Here is a 14,456-nt window from a genome sequence, read left to right as displayed (position 1 = left end):
GTGGAGGGTTGCAGGGTGGGGGGTTGCACGGTGCTGGGTGGGGGGTTACAGGGTGGGGGGTTGTGCCTGTTTGGCTGCCGGTGGTCAAACTCTGCCACAGCCTCTGTGTCTCCAACACCGTCTCTGGGCCGGTGAGGTTTATTTTGCTTCACACATCTGGAGTTGGAGGGTGCAGGGTGGGGGGTTGCAGGGTGGAGGGTTGCAGGGTGAAAGGTTGCAGGGTGCAGGGTGGAGGGTTGCAGGGTGGGGCGTTGCAGGGTGGGGGGTTGCAGTGTGGAGGGTTGCAGGGTGCAGGGTTGCAGGGTGGAGGGTTGCAGGGTGGAGGGTGGAGGGTTGCAGGGTGCAGGGTGGAGGGTTGCAGGGTGCAGGGTTGCAGGGTGGGGGGTTGAGGGTGGGGGGTTGCAGGGTGGAGGCTTGCAGGGTGCAGGGTGGAGGGTTGCAGGGTGGGGGGTTGCACGGTGCAGGGTGGAGGGTGGAGGGTTGCAGGGTGCATGGTAGGGGGTTGCAGGGTGGGGGGTTGCAGGGTGGAGGGTGGAGGGTTGCAGGGTGCAGGGTGGAGGGTTGCAGGGTGGGGGGTTGCAGGGTGGAGGGTTGCAGGGTGAAGGGTGGTGGGGTTGTGCCTGTTTGGCTGCCGGTGGTCAAACTCTGCCACAGCCTCTGTGTCTCCAACACCGTCTCTGGGCCGTTGAGGTTTATTTTGCTTCACACATCTGGGGTTGGAGGGTGCAGGGTGGGGGGTTGCAGGGTGGAGGGTTGCAGGGTGGAAGGTTGCAGGGTGCAGGGTGGAGGGTTGCAGGGTGGGGGCTTGCAGGGTGCAGGGTGGAGGGTTGCAGGGTGGGGGGTTGCAGGGTGCAGGGTGGAGGGTTGCAGGGTGGAGGGTTGCAGGGTGGGGGGTTGCAGGATGCAGGGTTGCAGTGTGGAGGGTTGCAGGGTGCAGGGTGAAGGGTTGCAGGGTGGGGGGTTGTAGGGTGCAGGGTGGAGGGTGGAGGGTTGCAGGGTGCAGGGTGGGGGGTTGCAGGGTGGGGGTTTGCAGGGTGGAGGGTTGCAGGGTGCAGGGTGGAGGGTTGCAGGGTGGGGGGTTGCACGGTGCAGGGTGGAGGGTTGCAGGGTGCAGGGTGGAGGGTTGCAGGGTGCAGGGTGGGGGGTTGCAGGGTGGGGGATTGCAGGGTGGAGGGTTGCAGGGTGCAGGGTGCAGGGTGGAGGGTGGAGGGTTGCAGGGTGCAGGGTTGCAGGCTGGAGGGTTGCAGGGTGCAGGGTGGAGGGTGGAGGGTTGCAGGGTGCAGGGTGGGGGGTTGCAGGGTGGGGGATTGCAGGGTGGAGGGTTGCAGGGTGCAGGGTGGAGGGTTACAGGGTGCAGGGTTTTAGGGTGGAGGGTTGCAGGGTGCAGGGTGGAGGGTGGAGGGTTGCAGGGTGCAGGGTGGGGGGTTGCAGGGTGGGGGGTTGCACGGTGCAGGGTGGAGGGTTGCAGGGTGGGGGGTTGCAGGGTGCTGGGTGGGGGGTTGCAGGGTGGGGGGTTACAGGGTGGGGGGTTGTGCCTGTTTGGCTGCACGGTGCTGGGTGGGGGGTTGCAGTGTGGAGGGTTGCAGGGTGCAGGGTTGCAGGGTGGAGGGTTGCAGGGTGGAGATTGGAGGGTGGAGGGTTGCAGGGTGCAGGGTGGAGGGTTGCAGGGTGGAGGGTTGCAGGGTGGGGGGTTGCAGGGTGCTGGGTGGGGGGTTACAGGGTGGGGGGTTGCAGGGTGCAGGGTTGCAGGGTGGAGGGTTGCAGGGTGCAGGGTGGAGGGTTGCAGGGTGGGGGGTTGCAGGGTGCAGGGTGGAGGGTTGCAGGGTGGAGGGTTGCTTCACACATCTGGAGTTTTGTCGGTGGAGGAATTAATTAGTAGTCACGGGACTTTACTGAAGAACATCTGACTTAATTCAGCTGGACTGTCCAGAGATGTTGACGTTGGAGGAGTTTGTCAATGTGATAATGAAAAAAATGTGATTTAAAGTTTTAAAATTAATTATTGTCTTTTGTTATAAACTGGTTGTATAATTATTTTTTCATGATTTGTATTCTTAGTAATTTGTCTCATGAATATTTCACAGATGTTTGTAAAGAAACAACCTCACACAGAAGATTCAGATTAAATTGTTTTTATTTACACGTCATTAATCATCATCCAACTGATGCACATTTATAAAGATATAGTTGATTAAATGAAAAAATATTTTTTTTAACTAAATGATCAGAAACATTGTTATATATCGTTTATGTCACTGCTCATGTAAAAACTACAAAAATCAACATAAACAGTATAAAGAATTACAGACTGAATAAAAACCCATTTACATTTTTATGATTCATAAAGTTAACCTGATTTTAGAATTGTATATGCTGTACGTATTTTGGATTTTAAGATATTATATTTACACTTTACACTTGTTAAACATCAATTTCCATCAGAATGAATAAAGTTTGATCTAATCTTAAAATAAAACTCAATTAAAACAGTTCTTTTTACACAGAATAAAACAAGGTAAAATATATAATATCATAAAACAATATAATGACCAGATTACTACACACTTTTATATTTAAAGTTATATGATGATGTCATACAGTTAACATTTATTTTTTTAATAGATTGATTTTTTAATCATTTGTTTAACAACAGATCCTTAAAACTTAATTTCTTAATTTATTTAGAAAGATATATTTCAGATTAAAATAATATTTTGTTTTTTTACAGTAAATTGCATGCAAAGAATAAAAACAAATTATTAATTTGCAACATTAGAGACAATAAAGAAAAACATTTTAAATCATAAAGATATAATAAAACAGTCAGAATGTGTTTTGATTCTCTGAACCTCTGAGACTCTGAGTGTAAAGTGTAAAACACTGAAGTTATTACATTTAAAATGAAATAAGTCAACAGAAATAAATCTTATAGATTAAAACTGATGTCTGATGATGATCAAAGTTAAAGAAACACAACTGGAAACAAAGTATTTGGTTTAGTGGATTCACTAAATGTGAGATTGAGTTCTGATGAAACAAGATGCTGATTTAGTTATTATTGAATAATCATTTGTTTCTGTGTGGAAGTTTATGATCTGATGATGTGATACAGTTTGAGTATTACATATATCAGTTTATGTTATAACTGTTGATTGTATTGATTATATCAATGAGATGTTGACACACAGTGAAGTCTAAATAAACACAAACATGTCTGAACATCACAGAGAAATATCAGTTTGACAGATTTTGATTTCAGCAGTTTTAGCATCACCAGCATTTCCAATAATAAAATATGGGAAGAGTTCCCCATTGAAAGTGTCTCTGAGAGTGTAGATGTGAGTCATGTCTTCAGGGTTGTAGAAGGACACCTCCCCCCTGTCATAGTCCAGCTGGACTCTGATCCTCTGGAGACTCTTCTTCACTCTGAGAGTCTTACGAGCTCCATTAGTGTATTTTCCATTGTTATGAAATAAACACCAGAATCCATATGCTGGAGAAGCAGATATCTCTCCGTTCCTGTCAACTGACTCTTTAACCAAACCTACAAACCAGAAAGGATGGTCTCCCACCTCCACATCCCAGCTGTGTTTCCCTGAGCTGAAGCCCTCAGATCCCAGAACGTTAACATACTCAGTGAATCTCTCTGGATTGTCAGGAAGCTTCTGGTCTGTGTCTCCACATCTCACACTGGTCAGATCATCAGACAGATGGAGAAAGGGCTGTGCAGTGTTTGGGTCCAGAATGACAGGACTGAAGTGGACCTTGTCCTTCATCTTCTCCCAGACTCTGAAGGACAGGTTGCCCAGGTGTTTGGCCACATCTATCAGCACTCCTGAGACCAGCTGTGGATCTGACCGTGAGCTCTGGACTCTGGCTCTGGTCTGAGTGGGTTTATAACTGCTGAGGAAGGACACGTTGTGTTTCTGCAGGTCTTCTTCAACAGCAGAGATGCTGTCTGACAGAGAGGAGATCTGCTCCTGAATCATCTTCATCTCTCTGCTGATGGTCTTCCCCTTCTGCTCCTCTTCCTCCCTCAGAGCTGCCAGTCTGGACTCCTCTTCCTCTTTCAGGAACTGGTGGAGCTTGTTGAACTCTGCTCTGATCTGCCTCTCTGTGGACAACAGCTGCTCCTTGGAGTGTTGAATCACTTCCTGGTATGTTTCCTCCACTTCTTCATATTCGTCCCTCTTGTCCTGCAGAGACTCCAAGTCAGATCTCAGCTGGTCCTTCAGGTCACTGACTGCTTGTTCTAGAGGAACCACCTTGTGACTCTGGTGGAGATGAAACTCACAGACAGGACACACAACTTTCTGCTCGTCCTCACAGAACAGTTGAGTCTCTTCTCCATTTTTACTACACACCACCTCCACCTTCTTCTCTCCTTCTTCTGTCTCAGAGGATTCCGTTTTATGTCTCTCAGCAAAGGAGTCAGCCAGTTCCTTCAGTATTAAGTTCGGAGGTGGATCTTTTGAGGATTTTCTTTTACAAATGGGACAGTTTTTGTTTCCAGCTTGTTTCCAGAATAGTTCCAGGCAGCTTGAACAGAAGCTGTGGTTGCAGCTCAGAGACACAGGATCTCTGAACGTCTCTGAACAAACGTTACAGTTCAGGTATCTTTCAAAAAGAACTATTTTCTCAGCCATTTGTCTCGGTATATAAATGATCCTTCAATATCAAGACTCACCAGGTTACTGTCCCGTCTCTTCACTGCTTTAAATACTCCGACCGTGTGTTTTCCAGCAGAGATCTCAGTCCCTGTAATGGCGTCTCAGCTCTGTTCAACTATGACAACATCTACTTTTATTTTCAATAACCTGTGTGACAGGTTTAATTAACAGGAAGAAATGCTGCTATGTCATGTAGTCACCAGCAGGTGGAGTCATGATGTCTTTCTGAGGTAAACTTTCTCTTATGATTAAATACAAATTCCATATTTAAGCAGTTGTTGTTTTAAAGTTGAACTCAAAACTAATTTCTAGTTTTTTGTTCCACTAAATAAAATGATAACTGATCATAAAATGCCACAAACAAGGAGAAGAGTGTTGTGTTGAGGACTGAACATGTCAACAGGCTCACTGACACTAAACCAGTTTCACAGCATATTTCATTTTTTCAGCAGCTATAAGATGTTCTGATAAAATGTCTAAAAGACTGTGTTCATTTCCTCCAGGTGGACTAAATACTGATCACACTCTTCACCTGCACTTATAAGAACCAACGCTGAGGTTTTAATCTGATTTGCTTATCTCATATTCCATATTATTTAAAGTCAAAGGGGCCAAATGTTTAGTGTGATTTATTTAGTGAGTATTTTTTTTAAAACATGAGATCAAACTCAGTAATATGACTATTGGTTTTCAACATTGTGTTTCAGTTAATGTACAAAAAGCAATCATGAAATATACGTAGTCTAAAGTCTTTAAACCTGAATTAGTTTTAACTTTCTCTCTCATTAATTCATTCACTCTATTACTGACATTAAAAGACTTTATCTCATCACGCATTAGTTGATATTATTTTCACAAGATGAACTAAAATATATCAATAATCAATACAAAAACAGATCCCACCTCATCCCTAATTGTCACTATGAATAAACAGAGAGACTCCCCCTCCAGATCTGTTCCCTCTTACATGGTGAGCTGAGTTATATTTTGGTATTTTAAAGATGTCTCTTGAGTCCTCAGTCAGCCATGTTTCTGAAAAATCACGTTTCAGTGACGATAAATAATGAATTAATTGTGTCATAATTGACTTCTCATATTCAGATGAAAAGTAGAGAACGTATTCCGTGGCAGAGAAACACATAAGTTATTAAGATGAATTCCATCATAAAAACTACAGAGGTTAAACATCAAGTGATGAAAAAAAAAAATGTAAATCTGTGTCAACATAACAAATTCCAAGAGTCACTGGTAAAAGGATCAAAAGGCATAAAGGTCTGGCCTTCCAGATGAGATGTGTTGTAGACCATAGTGCATGTAAAGAATCATGTATACAAAATATATATTTTTTTTTCCTGAGGATGCAGCACAACATGTGGCTGCTGCTGTGGCCCAGTTCCCTCAGAAGGTCGTCTGGAGGCCACACTGGGAAGAGACGGTCTTCAGGTTCAGGTTCAGTGTTGATCTGTATCTCGTACAAGAGAGTTTTGACGATGACGGTACAGCAGCACTAAAGAAACGTCGGCCTCTCAAGAGCGGAAATAATTCAGTCTGAATAACGTCTTTGAGCTGAACGTCAGCTCCATCACCAAGAAGCCTCAGCAGAGGATGTTCTTCCTGAGGCAGCTGAAGAAGTTCAACCTGCCAAAGACCACGATGGTGCACTTCTACACCTCCATCATCGAGTCCATCCTCTGCTCCTCCGTCAGCGTCTGGTACGCTGCAGCCACTAACAAGGACCAGGCCGACTGCAGCGCCTCATCCGCTCTGCTGGGAGGCGATTGGCTGCAGTCTGCCTTCCCTCCGTGACTTGTTTGCCTCCAGGACCCCGAAGAGGGCAAGAAGGATTGTAACCGACCGCTCTCACCCTGCACACACACTGTTGGAGTCCCTTCCCTCTGGCAGGAGGCTGCGGTCCATCAGGACCAAGACCTCACGCCTCAAGAACAGCTTCTTTCCAGCTGCAGTGGGGTTCATGAACAAAGCCCGGGACCCCCACTGACTGACTGAGTCTCACATCCCCAGGACTGTTTCCTTCAACACCCTTGAACATCTTTCCTTTGTTATAATACACTTGTTACTTTATAATATATACTTGTTATCTGTTTGTTGTTTACCATATTTATCTTTAAATTATGTCTCGATGTTTACTGTTTTTTATGATATTTATTGTTTTCAAAGACTCACGCATGACAAACTGCTGAGAGGTGCTACTGGTGATCCACCTGTGCAGCAACGAATAACGTGGACTTTGTCTCCATCTTGTGCCGTTTACAGGAAGTGAAACGTGTCCGTGCCATCACTTCCTGTGATACACAACAATGTGTTTGTGTACAACCCTCAGTGATTTCTGTTTCTAATGTGGAGAACACACACACAGCGAGGTGTGTGATGGTAATTAACCTTTCCAATCTCCCTCAGAGAAAACAAGTGCAATGTCGAAACACTTAAATGTCTTTAAGTATTTATTAAACAGAAACTTGTAATAATTCAACTGAATGACCAGGGCTCCGTCCCACAAACGGTTAGGAGGTCTGCCCCAGAAAAGATAGTGCGACCTAGTTTCATGGAGTCATAGTTATTGATGAAGTGTTGCCCCTCTTCCCTCCTCCCCCTCCTGCTCCGTCCTCCTTCTCACGGCGTCCATGTGAACAGGTTCTGTCTGCTTTCCCAGATGGTGTTGTGGTGCGTTCCACAGTTACATGATGGAAAAACACTAATGGTACATCTTCACCACACATATCTGTGACAGAGAAACAAAAGCTGTGCACGTGACAGTCGGCGGCTTCTCGTCGTAACTTGGCAACGTGTCAGCGCGCCTCTCATCTCCACCAGGAAGTGTTCTACAAACTCTCACTAACACGCCTCAGTTGGGTCGCGTGTTTCAATCGATGCGCTGACATGTCAAAGCTGCAGTGACGGGGATCTGTTTCACGAGTCTGTTCAGAGAGAGAGGGTCACTCCTGAAGGACGACCTTTGACCCACGTGTTGCACAACAGTCAGCGGGAGGCTTGCGAGTCACACGGTGGTGTCTGTGCTGAGGGGAGGTCGTCCCTCAGGGAGACGGACAGAGAGCACTGGGTCCAAACAAATGAAAAGCAGAAGGTCTTCTAACATGGAGGGCGGCCGATACGGCACTGCATCTTGTTTTCACCGCTGGAAGGGAAACCATAGAGTTACCTTGTAAGGGTTTGGTTGACGAGTTTCCAATCAGAAGGTTCTGTGTGACGAACCATCTGGAGGGTCTGGTTCCTCCGTAGAGGGCCCTGCATCATGTGTTCTTGCCCACTGGGCCAAGAGGTCCACCAGTGTCTGGAGGCATACTGGGAAGACCCCGTCCACGAGGACACAAAGACCGTTTGAGGCCCCCTGAGGCACCGACAGAGTCCATCTCAGCCTCTGGACCGAGCCGTGATCTGGATCCAGTTTGTCATGAGACACAAGGGAGTTGCTCACTAAAGGACCGACTCCTACGAGACGTCCTGGAACCAGCAGCACTCCATCGATGTGATCACACTCTCCTCTGTGAGGATGTGAATGAAGAAAAAGAGAAGTTGACTAACATAATAGTGGAGGCCTGTGTATAAAACCCTGTTTCAGGCCAGACTTGGACTCTTCCATTTCACCCCTATCAGTGGCAGCGATGGACTTTTCATTTGATTTGCTTACGGGACACGGGGAGCTGGAGTCGGCCGGGGCGGCGAGCACGGAGGTGACAGCAGCAACCAGCGCGGTCTGCGGCGCGGAGTCGGCCTATCTGTAACTGCTTCAACCTTAGCTGGCTCCATTTGCACATTGCCCTCCGACACAATTAACCCCAGGAACGAGACAGTGGACACGTGAAACTCACACTTCTCAGCTTCCACAAAGAGCTGGTGGTCAAGAAGGCACCGGAGAACCTGTCTGAGATGGATCCGGTGAGCCTCCTTTTCGGGGGGGGAGATAAGAATATCGTCCAAATAAATGAAAACAGAGATGTTGAGCAGGTCCCGGAGGACATCATTCGCCAGGGCCTGGAAAACAGCTGGAGCATTAGTTAGTCCAAAGGGCATTACGAGATATTCGTAAGGCCCACTAGGGGTGTTGAAAGCAGTCTTTCATTCGTCCCCCTCCCTTATTCTGACCAGATGATAAGCATTTCTTAAGTCGAGCTTAGTAAAGACCTTAGCACCTTGTAACAGATAAAATGCCGATGAAATAAGAGGGAGGGGGTACCTGTTCTTGATGGTGATGTCGTTCAAACCCCTGTAATCGATACAGGGGCGAAGATCTTGTCCTTCTTCTTGTCCTTCTCTGGAGACGATGGTGGTCGGATCAGACCTGCAGCCAACGAGGAGGTCACATACTCCTTCATCGACTGTGTCTCAGGCGCAGACAGGGAGTAGAGTCTTCCCCTTGGAGGAGAGGATCCTGGGAGCAGATCGATGGCGCAATCATACTCCCGATGTGGAGGCAGAGAAGTGGCTCTGGTTTTATTAAACACCTCCTTATGGTCATGGTAGCATGCCGGCACCATAGAAAGGTCCGGGTAGTCGGAATCCAGCGGAGACACCGACTGAGGCGCAGGTGGTGGAAAGACCAGAGATGACCTTGTGGCAAGGCATACCTCTGAACACTCCTTGCGCCATGCGATCATTGTCCCCAAAGCCCAGCCCATATGGGGGTTGTGTAGGGACAGCCAGGGGTAGCCCAAAATGAGGGGGTGTTGCGGGGATTGGAACAGGTGAAAACAGATAGTCTCTGTGTGGTGGTCAGGGAAGGTTAACTGTACAGGGGATGTGTGGTGAGTTATCCGGCAGAGTAGACGCCCATCGTATACGTTAAACTATGTTTATTGTTCTGCACTTTTCAGCTCGTCTAACTCCTCGTATGTGGAACGTTCTCGGTCAAATAAACGACCTCCAGGTCAATGACGTTCAGCCAGGAAGACTTTTCTGTATTCAAGCCTGTAGTTCATCAAATTACACTTCGTCCTCCTCGCGAAGCCCAAAGGTTTCCCTTCTGTCGGTCGTTGCCACCTGAAAGCGAACCAGCTCTCTCAGACATCTCAGAGATCCATCGGGAGCGGCGACACGTTTTGCTGTAGTTCCCTTTTGATAAAAAAAACGGTACAAAATAACATGCTTGGAGCACGAGTCGTGAAGTTTTCTAACCTCGTCTTGGGGGCGGATGAGCAAACGAGAGACGGATCGCGAGCCGCCTTTCAGTTCTCTCGTGGCGACAGATGTGCAAGATGAGAGCTTTCAACGCCTTTGGAAGCAGCACGCCGCTGTCCGGCTTCTCCAACATCGGCCATCTTGAAAGTACCGAGCTGTCCGTCAGAGGGCCGGATCTCGGATGGTCCTGTACATCTGCAGCGACGTCACCTCCACATCCGAGACCTTGGCGTTCTGGGGGCGTCCTGTTGGGCTGGAGCCAGCCGATCGGCCCATGGGGCTGAAGCTGGTGGTGGTGCGACCAGCGTGCGAGAAACCCGAAGAGCGCGGCAAGGCGGGAGGCCGCAGGAAGCGGCCCGACGTCACCAGGTCCCCGTAGCCCTGCGCGTGCGAGAAGGCGTAGCCGGAGCGGCGGGAGCTGGTGCGGCGGATGCGGGTGCGGCGAGGCGGAGGGGGAGGCGTGGCTTTGGCCTGACGCACTTTGAACATCACCTGTAAAATATACCTTTAAATGTGTACTTCCGGGTCATGGCGTGTTACTTCTGAAACACAATATCTCCCAGAAGGCCGCATGATAAAAAATAAAGACGCATATAATCAATGAATAAAACAAAAAGGTGCACTGTAATTGTCTTAAAGTAAGTAACACACACAGTTTCATCATAGTTAATTTCATCATGATTTAATACAGATCAGTGTTTTTTAATAATTGTGCCACGAATATCAGTTTTGTTGTTTTTCTTGGCAAATAAAAAAAAGAAACCCAACAACAACAACAACAACCTTTAATAAATGCAGCACAATGACATTATTTTAATATTACGCAGTAATAATTGGAGACGTGAGGCTGCAGATTATAGTTTCTAAATATGACACACTGTATTTAATCTCCTGTCCCTTTTGCTCATCTTCTTCTTTGTCCTACTGACACAGGCTGCAGATTATATTTACTGTAATAATCAATTAATGTGGCCTCATATAAATATATTTTACCCATCTTTCCAGCTCCGCTAGAGATTAACACAAAGGTGGATTTTGAGAGAACGCTGATACGTGAACGCTGATTAGCAAGAACTGTAAAGTGCATTTGACTTTATTTATTCCTGCTTATTGACCAAAGCTTCACACTGACTCTCTCTTTACGGATTATAATACAGACTAACGGCCGTAAGAGAACCATGAAGGTAAACACGAGGTTCTAAAAGCTTTTTATGCTCCGTTATCAAACACATTTAAACATTTGCACAGTGGAGGGGGGATGGGGGGGGGAAACATACCAGATTGGGAGCAAACTTAATTCTGATTAACGCATTTGGTGTTTCTTATTTTACCGTTTGACTTCGAAGAGGAAATGCAAACAGCAGTCGATTAACGAAACCTTTAAAGCATTTCTGAGAGATGAATAATAATAATGCTCCTGGGCCGAAAACACTTGAAGCGAGAGTCAGTTTTTCTTTTTTTTGCGAGAATTGCACATGTCATACCCGTAGTAGGCCGAGGGCGGAGGGTGGAGGGTTGCAGGGTACAGGGTGGAGGGTTGCAGGGTGGGGGGTTGCAGGGTGGAGGGTGGAGGGTTGCAGGGTGGAGGGTTGCTGGGTGCAGGGTTTTAGGGTGGAGGGTTTTAGGGTGGAGGGTTTTAGGGTGGAGGGTTGCAGGGTGCAGGGTGGAGGGTGGAGGGTTGCAGGGTGGGGGGTTGCAGGGTGGAGGGTTGCAGGGTGCAGGGTGGAGGGTTGCAGGGTGGGGGGTTGCACAGTGCAGGGTGGAGGGTTGCAGGGTGCAGGGTGGAGGGTTGCAGGGTGGAGGGTTGCACGGTGCTGGGTGGGGGGTTACAGGGTGGGGGGTTGTGCCTGTTTGGCTGCCGGTGGTCAAACTCTGCCACAGCCTCTGTGTCTCCAACACCGTCTCTGGGCCGGTGAGGTTTATTTTGATTCACACATCTGGAGTTGGAGGGTGCAGGGTGGGGGGTTGCAGGGTGGGGGGTTGCAGGGTGGAGGGTTTTAGGGTGGAGGGTTTTAGGGTGGAGGGTTGCAGGGTGCAGGGTGGAGGGTGGAGGGTTGCAGGGTGCAGGGTGGGGGGTTGCAGGGTGGAGGGTGGAGGGTTGCATGGTGCAGGGTGGAGGGTTGCAGGGTGGGGGGTTGCACGGTGCAGGGTGGAGGGTTGCAGGGTGGGGGGTTGCACGGTGCTGGGTGGGGGGTTACAGGGTGGGGGGTTGTGCCTGTTTGGCTGCCGGTGGTCAAACTCTGCCACAGCCTCTGTGTCTCCAACACCGTCTCTGGGCCGGTGAGGTTTATTTTGCTTCACACATCTGGAGTTGGAGGGTGCAGGGTGGGGGGTTGCAGGGTGGGGGGTTGCAGGGTGGAGGGTGGAGGGTTGCAGGGTGGAAGGGTGGGGGGTTGCAGGGTGGAGGGTGGAGGGTTGCAGGGTGCAGGGTGGAGGGTTGCAGGGTGGGGGGTTGCACAGTGCAGGGTGGAGGGTTGCAGGGTGCAGGGTGGAGGGTTGCACGGTGCTGGGAGGGGGGTTGCAGGGTGGGGGGTTGCAGGGTGGAGGGTTGCAGGGTGGAAGGTTGCAGGGTGCAGGGTGGAGGGTTGCAGGGTGGGGGGATGCAGGGTGGAGGGTGGAGGGTTGCTGGGTGCAGGGTTGCAGGGTGCAGGGTGGAGGGTTGCATGGTGGAGGGTTGCAGGGTGGGGGGTTGCAGGGTGGAGGGTGAAGGGTTGCAGGGTGCAGGGTGGAGGGTTGCAGGGTGCAGGGTTGCAGGGTGGAAGGTTGCAGGGTGCAGGGTGGAGGGTGGAGGGTTGCAGGGTGGGGGGTTGCAGGGTGGAGGGTTGCAGGGTGGGGGGTTGCACGGTGCAGGGTGCAGGGTGGAGGGTTGCAGGGTGCAGGGTGGAGGGTTGCAGGGTGGGGGTTTGCAGGGTGGAGGGTTGCTGGGTGCAGGGTTTTAGGGTGGAGGGTTGCAGGGTGCAGGGTGGAGGGTGGAGGGTTGCAGGGTGCAGGGTGGGGGGTTGCAGGGTGGGGGGTTGCAGGGTGGGGGGTTGCAGGGTGGAGGGTGGAGGGTTGCAGGGTGCAGGGTGGAGGGTTGCAGGGTGGGGGGTTGCACAGTGCAGGGTGGAGGGTTGCAGGGTGCAGGGTGGGGAGTTGCAGGGTGCAGGGTGGACGGTTGCAGGGTGCAGGGTGGGGGGTTGCAGGGTGGAGGGTTGCAGGGTGGAGGGTTGCAGGGTGCAGGGTGGAGGGTTGCAGGGTGCAGGGTGGGGGGTTGCAGGGTGGGGGATTACAGGGTGCTGGGTGGGGGGTTGCAGGGTGGGGGGTTGCAAGGTGGAGGGTTGCAGGGTAAAGGGTTGCAGGGTGCTGGGTGGGGGGTTGCAGGTTGCAGGGTGCAGGGTGGAGGGTTGCAGGGTGCAGGGTGGAGGGTTGCAGGGTGCAGGGTGGGGGGTTGCAGGGTGGAGGGTTGCAGGGTGCAGGGTGGAGGGTTGCAGGGTGGGGGGTTGCAGGGTGGAGGGTTGCAGGGTAGGGAGTTGCAGGGTGCTGGGTGGAGGGTTGCAGGGTGGGTGATTGCAGGGTGCAGGGTGGAGGGTTGCAGGGTGGAGGGTTGCAGGGTGGGGGGTTGCAGGGTGCTGGGTGGGGGGTTACAGGGTGCAGGGTGGAGGGTTGCAGGGTGCAGGGTGGAGGGTTGCAGGGTGGGGGGTTGCAGGGTGGGGGGTTGCAGGGTGGAGGGTTGCAGGGTGGAGGGTTGCAGGGTGCTGGGTGGGAGGTTGCAGGGTGCAGGGTTGCAGGGTGCAGGGTGGAGGGTTGCAGGGTGCAGGGTGGAGGGTTGCAGGGTGCAGGGTGGGGGGTTGCAGGGTGGAGGGGTGCAGGGTGGAGGGTTGCAGGGTGCAGGGTGGGGGGTTGTGCCTGTTTGGCTGCCGGTGGTCAAACTCTGCCACAGCCTCTGTGTCTCCAACACCGTCTCTGGGCCGGTGAGGTTTATTTTGCTTCACACATCTGGAGTTGGAGGGTGCAGGGTGGGGGGTTGCAGGGTGGAGGGTGGAGGGTTGCAGGGTGGAAGGTTGCAGGGTGCAGGGTGGAGGGTTGCAGGGTGCAGGGTTGCAGGGTGGAGGGTTGCAGGGTGCAGGGTGGAGGGTTGCAGGGTGCAGGGTGGAGGGTTGCAGGGTGGAGGGTGGAGGGTTGCAGGGTGCAGGGTTTTAGGGTGGAGGGTTGCAGGGTGGGGGGTTGCAGGATGCAGGGTTGCAGGGTGGAAGGTTGCAGGGTGCAGGGTGGAGGGTTGCAGGATGCATGGTTTCAGGGTGGAGGGTTGCAGGGTGCAGGGTGGAGGGTTGCAGGGTGGGGGGTTGCAGGGTGGGGTGTTGCAGGATGCAGGGTGGGGGGTTGCAGGGTGCAGGGTCGCAGGGTGGAGGGTTGCAGGGTGGGGGGTTGCAGGATGCAGGGTTGCAGGGTGGAAGGTTGCAGGGTGCAGGGTGCAGGGTGGAGGGTGGAGGGTTGCAGGGTGGAGGGTTGCAGGGTGGAGGGTTGCAGGATGCATGGTTTCAGGGTGGAGGGTTGCAGGGTGCAGGGTGGAGGGTTGCAGGGTGGGGGGTTGCAGGGTGCAGGGTCGCAGGGTGGAGGGTTGCAGGGTGCAGGGTGGAGGGTTGCAGGGTGGGG

At 51.2% G+C, this 14,456-nt stretch overlaps 1 protein-coding gene across 1 annotated transcript; it reads right to left on the bottom strand.

Moving 5' to 3' along the window:
* Positions 1–2,347: 2,347 nt before the first annotated feature.
* Positions 2,348–4,805, bottom strand: LOC117736691 (zinc-binding protein A33-like). Its single transcript, XM_034542194.1, has 2 exons — positions 3,159–4,805; positions 2,348–2,403 (listed from the first exon to the last, which is right to left on the bottom strand). The coding sequence occupies exon 1, from the start codon at positions 4,644–4,646 to the stop codon at positions 3,222–3,224; it is 1,425 nt and encodes a 474-aa protein (XP_034398085.1). The 5' UTR covers positions 4,647–4,805; the 3' UTR covers positions 2,348–2,403; positions 3,159–3,221.
* Between the last annotated feature and the right edge of the window lie 9,651 nt (positions 4,806–14,456).

This window comes from Cyclopterus lumpus, chromosome 9, assembly GCF_009769545.1.
Source record: "Cyclopterus lumpus isolate fCycLum1 chromosome 9, fCycLum1.pri, whole genome shotgun sequence".
Lineage (NCBI taxonomy): Eukaryota > Metazoa > Chordata > Actinopteri > Perciformes > Cyclopteridae > Cyclopterus > Cyclopterus lumpus.
The sequence above is the reverse complement of the archived record's forward strand: the minus strand, read 5'-3'. Positions and strand labels throughout refer to the sequence as shown.